The sequence below is a fragment of the Choristoneura fumiferana genome, chromosome 29 (assembly GCF_025370935.1).
Source record: "Choristoneura fumiferana chromosome 29, NRCan_CFum_1, whole genome shotgun sequence".
Classification (NCBI taxonomy): domain Eukaryota; kingdom Metazoa; phylum Arthropoda; class Insecta; order Lepidoptera; family Tortricidae; genus Choristoneura; species Choristoneura fumiferana.
The window spans coordinates 2,366,625-2,376,347 of record NC_133500.1 but is presented as its reverse complement, the minus strand read 5'-3'; the positions used below and the strand labels follow the sequence as shown (position 1 = coordinate 2,376,347).

General features: G+C 38.3%; 2 protein-coding genes across 2 annotated transcripts in view; one reads left to right on the top strand and one right to left on the bottom strand.

The window, feature by feature from the left end:
• Positions 1–2,293: 2,293 nt before the first annotated feature.
• On the bottom strand, positions 2,294–8,940 carry LOC141444288 (uncharacterized). Its single transcript, XM_074109785.1, has 3 exons — positions 8,719–8,940; positions 7,597–8,108; positions 2,294–5,740 (listed from the first exon to the last, which is right to left on the bottom strand). Exons 1-3 carry the CDS (start codon positions 8,723–8,725, stop codon positions 3,803–3,805), a joined length of 2,457 nt encoding a protein of 818 aa, XP_073965886.1. The 5' UTR covers positions 8,726–8,940; the 3' UTR covers positions 2,294–3,802.
• A 254-nt stretch (positions 8,941–9,194) lies between these two features.
• LOC141444289 (uncharacterized) overlaps positions 9,195–9,723 on the top strand; it is a gene marked incomplete in the record, with an annotated part of 49,990 nt that continues 49,461 nt past the window's right edge. The window contains 2 exon segments of the mRNA XM_074109786.1: positions 9,195–9,404; positions 9,495–9,686. Coding sequence (XP_073965887.1) covers positions 9,501–9,686 — 186 coding nt within the window.

The following is a 9,723-nucleotide window of genomic DNA, read 5'->3' as shown; positions in this document are numbered from 1 at the left end:
TTCAACCGTTTTATTTCTCCTTATTGACATGAAAAGGTCGATCGAGTCGAGAGCAACGAAACCTGTCGGCTGTTGTCGGACATGTGGCCCATTTCACGAAGCCACAATTAACAAGCGGTAGTCTCTTTCCAATGCATACTGTCAAACAAAGACTACCGCTTGTAAATTGTAACTTGTAGCTTCGTGAAATAGGGCAATGGTCACAACCTCAATCATTTCTCTCAAATCGTATAAGATGGCGGTAGAACGAAATGGTGATGATGTGTGTTAGACAATCTAGCCTCCGAGGCTATATTGTCTTAACACGCAGGCGCTAGCGATCGCATTCGCCATCTCCTTGCATCCTATATTGTGTGACAAAGATAGAAAAAACGATGCGTTCAACAAAGCCTCTGGTCCTGATATACACATATTGTATAGAATCCGACCTCATAGCTCTCACTATAAAGCAAACCAGTAATGAAATAGAAGTTAGGCCTATTATTTATTAAGTCGGTTCTGAAAATTAAAAATACCGGTGTAATATTATCACACTGTGATGCATATAGGATTGATCTATCATTTCATATACATTTTGACTTAGGCATACAGAATCACAATCAGTTCTAATCCTAGTCTCATTGCGGTCCAATAATATAATACTATGAGACGAGGAACTTGCATCTACCTTCATTAATCATCATTATTTAACGCATTCACTGCCACCGACGCACATATGCGTTTTCGGAACTTCGCCCAGTGCTAATCATAATTATTCAAATATTTTGAACGCACACGTGCGTCGGTGGCACCAGTGGAAGTCAGGTGGCAGTGAAAAGTTAATTTGCAGTTTCAACAGTCCAGCTGCAGAAACTAACATGTCAAAAAAAATTTTTTTTTTAAACCGAGGACGTTTTTCGGATGCGTTAGCTGGGATCCCAACCGGAATCTAAGGCCACTGATCACAGTTTCGCCAATAGACTAATGAAATGGCGTAAAAATATTTGTACATTTGTTACATGATCGGAAAATATTGAACGTGTCAATCAAACAAAAAAATATGAAGATATAGCCAGATAGTTGCGCGTGGCGTCACGCAGTGCGACACTATTCTATTAAACTTTTCGCCGCCACGTCAAATACAAAAGACATCCCATACGCGAGGCTTCTATATTGCAATGCTTAAAATTAAACCTTAACACAATTGGACGAAGGTTGCTTTTGCACTGAAGAAATGGACGTATATTTCGTATATCCTCCTAAGTCCTCGCGTACTTTATAAAGGACCAATTAACACTAAGAATAACGGCCGAATGTACTTTATAAAGTACAAATTTTTCATTGAATAAAGAATTCGAAGAATTTTGATGTAATAACAAAGCAGGTCACCAACGTCTAGGTCTTAAACGCTAAGTTTGTTAAAAAATGTCAGGACTCCGGAGGATATATAAGTCGTTGGCGTCCGAAGGGTTAAGCACGAGCACGGCCCAGTCCTAAACTCTAGCGCACTTCATCTTGATTTTTTGATTGACTGACAAAAGAAAAAATACGTGTCCAATCTTATCTGATAATCTATCTCACAGACAAACCCCCGGTTTCACCATTCATTGATAAAATTTATTTGACGGATAAATGTGATGCTGCCTCTGTTCGTTTTGTTCGAATAGACGGAGACGGCATCACATTTATCCGTCAAATAAAATAAATCAATGGGTGGTGAAACAGCCCCTCAATAAAATAATATACTTGTACTGAGCGGCACAAAGTAAGGCCCACTTTACATAAAAAATTACCTATTACTGCATACATTTGAGGGCCACATTTTTTGCCACTCAGTATATTTTGTTTTACCCAGAAATCTGCCCAATTCCACCAGAGTACACCCGGCTAACCCCTCCGAAAAACTCGATCGCCTCCAAACGCCATTAATGGCGAGTGGCACATTATTTTTTCAGTCGCTGACTTCGCAAGTTGCCATAATAAGTACATCTGCAATTTTGTATTTTCTGAGGCACGTTTTTAAACATCATAGAAAGCATTCAACGGGCATAGCCGTCCTTCACGCGACACTCATGTATACAATAAAAACAAATAAAAAAGGCGCCCAGCCGGAATATCAGCCCCCGATACCACAAAGTTACAAGTGCTATAATTCTACATATATTATTATTCATCCAAATGGTGTAGCGCGAAATAGTTATTTGTGTCACGAGGGATCAAAACGGTGTATTTACGGCGAGGGACCGTAGCATACAATGAATCCTGAGCGTAGCGAGGATTCAAAGTACTGACGATGAATTCAAGTGTTTGAAATAATTTTGCTCCTGAGTGGCTCATACAACTTTTCACACCGAGCATTAAGAAACTTGAAAAATATATATCTAAATATCATTAAAGAACAACCAGCATAAAAAATAGCGTGGCTTTACAATTATCAACTTCAAAAAGTGTCATTTGCAATAAAACACTTAGAAAAGCCTTGAACAGAAAAGTTACACTTTGCTCCCTCTCGACAGGGAGGAAAAGTTACTTTTCTGAAGGAGAGGTATGAAAAATACTTTTAGACACTTTGTATCAAATCATTAACTTATGCTCGAGGATTTGCTTCACGTCAAAAACTAAAAATATCCTGGCACTTTATCCCGTGTATTCCGGCATTTGACTATTTTATGAACAATTAAAAAAATATTTGGTAAAATTCTTGACCGATCCGGGTTCCATTCTCGAAACGAGCACAAGTTTTTTTTTAAATCCATGTATGCAGTTGTTCTTACGTCTAAAATCGATGACATAGTTCCTAAATAAGAACAGATCTTTGTATGTCATAATTACAGACATGCCCATACCAAACGTGCCATTCTGTATACGGATGGACATAGCGACCTTAAGAGCCTACGCCAGCAGACGCGGTTTTCACCGAGCGGGTGGATCTGTTGAACAATAGTATAAGCAAAGCTAACTGCGCACATCGCGTGCATAGGATTGTACCTGTCCCCGCCCGCAGGCTGCACCAAGCAGTACACCCGCGCCAGCTGGCGTAGGCCCTGATATTGTATTAGGTTAGGGTACGGAACACTACGTGTTACGTGAAGGACACTGCCCATTGACAAGTAAAACTAAGACTAGTTTCACACCTAAACTGAACTAATAGAACAAAATACTTACAATCTACCGACCGTGTTTTAAAATATAATTAAATATATCAAGGCAGCCCTAAAATACGACATTTATTTTGGGGTGTATATCATACTCCCGAATATGGACTCGCAAAATCAACGAACATTCGTTGGCTCCACTGATACTGGATAGAATGTTCACTATATCATATTTCGTTTCATCTGATATTCCGAGTCTGTATTCGAAATTATGATATGCAGTCAATATTTTGAACACAGATTTATAATCAATGCTTGAAGTTCCATAATACACTTAGGAGCAAAATAAATAATAATAGCCCACATTTGATATCTGTCTTGCAATAAAATTGCCTTCTTTTGTCATTGTTACAATTAATAATTTATTCTTTAGCTGAAAAAAGTTGAGCAATTGTGCAGTTCTCTTTGAGAAAATAAATAATATTGTGTGTGTTTTCTTACAACGCGTTATAATGCCACTTTGTACAATTTTGATGAAGTCCAATGTCGTCTACCAAATTGGTCCTACTTTCGTTTTGCTCGGCAGCATAGTTTGTTTCATTTTGAATTGTGTGATGTGATTTGTGATTTTATTTACTTTAGATTAAAACTCCAATCCATGACCAGGAAGACTCCATGCAAAAGATTATTAAGCCTGTGTCCGCTAACAAATAATTAGGCAAGAGTGGCTACTTAAAAAATATTCTGCTTGGTGTATCCTCGTTGGGGAACTCTATGAACGGATGAGTCTGCTTGTGTTCCAGCATGGCTTCTTCATTTGAGAATCTTTCTCCACAAACCTCGCACGACACTTGCACTTCTTCTTCCCTGTCTTTTTCTTTCTTCTTTTTTTTAACACTTTTACTGTGAGACGCTTTGATTTGCTCCTGTTGTGACGTAAACTCTTCATTCCTCTTGCCAGTCAGTAAGTACTCCTTCATACTGGAATGTTTTGCCGACAACTTGTGCTGTTTTAATCTGTTCTCAGACGTGCATTGATACTCACAAATGAAACACACATACTTCATGTCACCGGTGTGTATTTCAGCATGAGTTTTCCTTTTCTCTGGAGTAGCGAAGCGGAAATCGCAGAATTTGCAAGGGTACTTTCTGTCAGGCGAATGCAATCTCATATGGGAGGTTAAAGCAGTCATGTCTTTACACATCTTCCTGCATTCCAAACACATGATGCCTTGCTCTATAACTTCGCTGGCTATGGCTTCCTCTGTACTGTGGTGTACTCTCCGGTGTGACGTTAAACCTTTTTGACTTATGAACACTCTTCGGCAATCTGCACATTGGAATTGTTGGTGTTGCTCTGATTTGACTTCTCTACTATGTTTTTCAATCTGATGCATCGCCAGTTTATCTGCTTCATGGAACTGAAGTTCACACTCTTCGCATTTCCATGCTTGTGCTAGCTTAGAGAAAGCTTCTAAGACGTCCAAGACTGATTGTCCTTCGACTTCAGGATGGGAAGTTTTCGTATGATTAGCAAAATCTATGATTTTCGGAAACGTGAGCTGGCAGTGTGGGCAAACATATGGTTCCTTGTGATCTTCCATGACATGTGATTTCAACTCCGAGAGCTCCATGCAAGTTTTCGAGCACATGAAGCACCGCAACTTCGCCTTGCTGTTAACAATCTCTGATATAACTTTGTATTCCATCAGTTGAACTTTTTGATGAGCCTGTAAATGTTTGAATAACTCTTTGCGGGTATTATAATCTGTTGGACAAAATTTGCAAGGGAACTTCTTTCTGCTGTGCAGTCGTTTTCTATGCAGCCCGAGTTCTGTTTTATCTTTGAATGACTTTGTGCAAGTAGGACAAGGGTAGGACTTAACTTCAGCAAACAAGTTGTGCGATCTTAAACAAGTTTCCATACGACTGCGTCTTCTGAAGACTTTACCGCAAGTGCATTCGTAGCCTTCTTTCTTTAGAGTTTCAACCAGCTTCTTTTTTATTTTCTTGGGTTTGTCAACCTTTTCAGTCTTGCATGAGTTTTCAGTCTTGCATGCCTTTTCTTTTTTGCATGCCCTCTCTTTCTTGCACGTCTTTTCTTTCTTGCATGCTTTTTCGTTCTTGCGAGCCTGTTTTTGCATCAGTGCCTGTTCTTTCTTACACGCCATTTTGTAGGCTTTCTCGGCTTTAAGTTTGTTAAGAAGTCTAGTCTTAAGCCCTTTTATGACTCCCTTGGCTCTATTCTCTATGGTTGCATGAACACCCAAGTGCCTAACAAGCGCATTGCGATCTCTATAAACGTTGCTACATTTTGGACATGGGATTGATTTTTTCATGTCCAATTTTCCCTTTTTCGCCTTCAAAAGTCCAAAGGCTTCTTGTTCTAACGTTAGTTCATTTCCTGTGATTGAATTTAGTTGAAAGTCTTCATATTCATTTGAGTTAGGTAGAATTTCTTCGGGGTTGCAGATTTTGGATAACGGTACAGACCCTTGGTGAGACATGGGCAGTATTTCCATGACTAATGTCTTGGTGGTTTGTGATTCTATCAGCCCGTCCTGCGGGTTTGTGACTGTTGATGTTGTGTTTATGACTTTGTTAGATATTAGATGTGTTTCGGTCACTGTGAGGTCGCTTTCTTCTTTGACGTTGAAATGGGGATCCTGGAATCAGTGATTTGGTAGTTATTGAGATTTAATTTTTATACTAATGTCAAACACTGTTAACATGTAGGGTAATATAAATCAAAGTCAATTATTCCTTCTTATTGCTCATTCAGCAGTTATTGAAAAGTGATGCATGAGTTTGTCACAAGTGGACTGATTTATAGTACCAAAGGCTAGTGTTTGGTATTAGTGCAAAACAAATTATTGGATTCTTAGGAGACTAGTAACTTAACCAGCTATGAAAGAACCCCCCGACGCAAAAAGGGTGTTATAGTTATAAGTTTGACTGGTATGTGTGTCGTCTATGCTAGCGCTTGTAGAAAATTCCCAAAAGTTGGGGGCGCTGTGGAAATCTCGCCCAGGGCGCTGGAAGTGCTAAAACCGGCACTGTCTGTCTGTCTGCGGCACCATAGCTCTTAAACGGGTGGACCGATTTGAATGCGTTTTTTTTACTTGAAAGCAGGTTTTCTAGAGATGGTTCTTAGACATGTTTCATCAAAATCGGTTTATCCGTTTTTGAGATATTGAACTTTGAATTGACAAACTTTTTTTTGGTTAGGTTATTTGAGAGTAGATTGTATAATACCTATATCTTATCACATGTGTCATTTACATGAATACTTTACATACATACATTACGCCCTTAGGGTACAGATCTATCGACGCGGAATCGGCTTAAGCCGACCGAAAAACGCTTTATGTCCACGCAATAAGAGCGAAAAAAACGTCTTCCCGTCGGTTAACGTCGTTCGTTCGTCGTCGGGAGACCCTTAGGCGTTATATGCAAAAAGAGGTCTTGGGTTGGGTTGCAACCTAGTTCTCCTGCATGTTACGACGGCAGTGTTTACGAGCGAGTGTGATTTAAATACTATACTTACACAAAAATATTAAGTTATGATATAAATGCATGCATGAATAAATCATTTCATTTCAAAAAGTTGTCAACCATAAACATGTGATGAAAACACTATTATAGCAAAATTATTAAGTTATAGCTTTTGCCTACAGCTTCGCCTGTGTGGAATTCGGTTATCGCGCGCTGTTCCCTCGGGAACTGTGCATTTTCTGGGATAAAAAGTATCCTATGTCACTCTCTGGCCCATAAACTATCTCTATGCCAAAAATCATGTCGATCCGTCGCTCCTTTTTGACGTGATAGATGGATAAACATACAAACACACACACTTTCGCATTTATAAATATTAGTATGGATGATAAAATTTGTATACTCAATGCAGATTCTTTCATTATCTAGGAACTCAGATGCTGTTAGATTGTATTTATTCATTTTCTTCTGGAATGTGACCAGAATAGGGCTGTTAGAGATGTGTAACATATGTATTTGCATGGTATGGGTTTGTTAAATCAAGGCATTAATTTGATGCCAAGTCGGCCTTGCCAATTTACAAGTGGCTGGTTCAACAGGTATCCATTGCCATACAGAGGGGCCATGCTGCCGGGATAATGGGGAATCTTGAACTGGGCACGATGCGGGGAGGAGATTTTTAGGTTAGTTTTTTTTTTAATATTTTTTTTTTTGAGGCCTTTGCCCAGCAGTGGGACACAAAAATAGGATAACAAAAAAAAATTGAATGTATATTGCTGATAGTTATAGTTAGTTAAGATTTCTTAGGTTAATTCTTTTAGTTTTTATCAACATTTTATCTAAATATCGACAATTTGGCATCCAGAAACTTATTTTTTGTGCGGGGGAGAGTGGCAACATGTGTGAAGTTGTTTTTATATAAGGTTGAGTTATAAAAAAGAAGGATGCCTGTGAATTACAAATAATCCTCTATTTTCTTTAGCTTAAGCTTAACAAATAAAAATATTGAAGCAGAATAAGTACTCACATCATAAACATCATTTTCATATTTAATACTGACACCATCCTCTTGGAGGCAGGCTTCCACATTGCCCAAGGCGGTAGCATCATTGCTGTCTATACTGCCCGCCTCCATACTTCCCGAATCAATGCTCCCCACATCATTGAATGTTGGGAAATCAAACGAGATCAGAGCATCATCCGTCAAACACTCCTGTTTGACATTTGTATCTGCTTCTTCAGATGGTGTTATAGGTAATATAGAATCCACCTCGCTTTGTACTTTGAACTCTTCTAATATTCTAGTTTCTATATATTTACGGAAGTTTATTGAGTTCTCTGGCTCGTGGTTTTCATGTTTAACCTCGACTTGTATATTTTGGTAAGGATTGTCATCAGCCTCTTCTGTTTTAACTTGCATGTCCACATTGTGATCCTCTATGACTATATTATTGTCTATTTCCTCTTTAATGTTAATACTCTCCGTTAACTCATAATTAGAGTCCGTCTGAGGGCTGGTATCGCCCAATGGTGTTGCATCTGGAAATCCAATTGAATACAATAAAATTGATGTTGCACAATATTGTTAAGATCATTACAAGAGCCACTGCATGCTAATTCATTTAATAAGAAGTTAGTTCTTCAATGCCATTCTATATTCTAATATTTATTATGGTATACATTTTTGGACTTTTACCATTTTATTTTGCCTGTTGATTCTTAAAACAAATGATCAGGGAAAATTAAGAAAGAATCCAATTAGAAAGAACCCATGTGAACATCCAAGATTCCGAACTAGTCACTACAAATACTTCTCACATCAATGGATGCTAGCAATATGCTACTTTGTCCTGTCCTACAGCTGATAGATATGTTAATGTATGTATGAACGAACGTAACTAATGGTAGGTGATTAATATGCAAATTAACCTTGCTACAGAACGTATTATGCACGTATATTATTTTAAAACCAAGCGGTATATTCATATTTACAAACAGAAAATACAACCGAAAAGAATAGTGATAGTTGCATTCTAATGCAAGAATTTACTCGTGCTAATAGTGAACTAAATGTGTTTACTTATTCCAATTGCGATTGTAATTTAGAGCAGATTATTTGCTGTATTATTATTCGATAATCTACAATTACCTTCCATAGCGCAATGATTTATAATTGGAGCATAGTTATTTAGTATTTATACGCAATAGGTCATGTCAGTCCTGTGGTGCCCAGTATGGAGCCTCTCGTAGTTGCGATTTTTTCACTTTCCGTAGGATATTTGGTCGTATTTTAGAAAATAAAAGCAATCCATTTACGATATCAACACCACTCCTTCCTTCCGCGGACCTACCTACTACAATTAATTTTGACAGATTGCTTCAGTGTTGCCATGCCAAGGCCTGTTTTCAGCGGAAGGAATGCATACCTGGTTATTCTGCAAACAAAACACTACATATCTGGCGAACCTATTTTACAGGATTATTAATAAAATGGTAAAAGCGCACATCTTTCTCCTTCAAGAGAGGATAAAAACGTCCTTTGGTATTTTGTTGATTTTAATAAGAGATGGACAAACAGAACAGAGCACCTCCGGGAGTCCCTTGTGTGGGAGGGAGGGATCTCTCTCCACAGAGGCCGTATCGTATTTCTTCTCATCTTCTTTCTTCTTCAATCAACTCAATCAAGTGAACTAGCCGCGGATTCGCATTCGCATCTATCTCTTAGTAGTCTAGTCTGTGGCATTCGCATTCCGAACCGTCTCGTCTCGTCTCGTTCGAGTATTATAATTTTTACTTTAGAACGCATCTATATACGGAACAAGTAATCTGAAATTTGTAAACAATAGTTTTTTCGTTATTTTGATTATTGGGTATATTCGTGATTAAATCGCTTTTAATGTATTATCGAAAAATTTTCGTTGGCAGGAGGCTATGGCGAGTTCCGTGGATCATAAGGTTGTTATTCAACACATCGTGAACGGTACTTTGGCAGATAACTTGTGCCTTATTTGTTTATTGCCGTTGGATGAGCTTAGTGAGCATATTTTGACGAAAATATGCAAGGGAGACAAGGAATATTGCATCGCTGACGTCTTCGAAGAGTTGTTTCAAGTACAGGTTAGTTTCCAGTTAGATAATATAACATTTATCTAGT

Coding starts and splice junctions, on each gene's coding strand:
- LOC141444288 (XM_074109785.1), bottom strand. Junction 5,741..7,596: donor ATGAAAATGATGTTTATGAT/GTGAGTACTTAT, acceptor CACTGATTCCAG/GATCCCCATTTCAACGTCAA.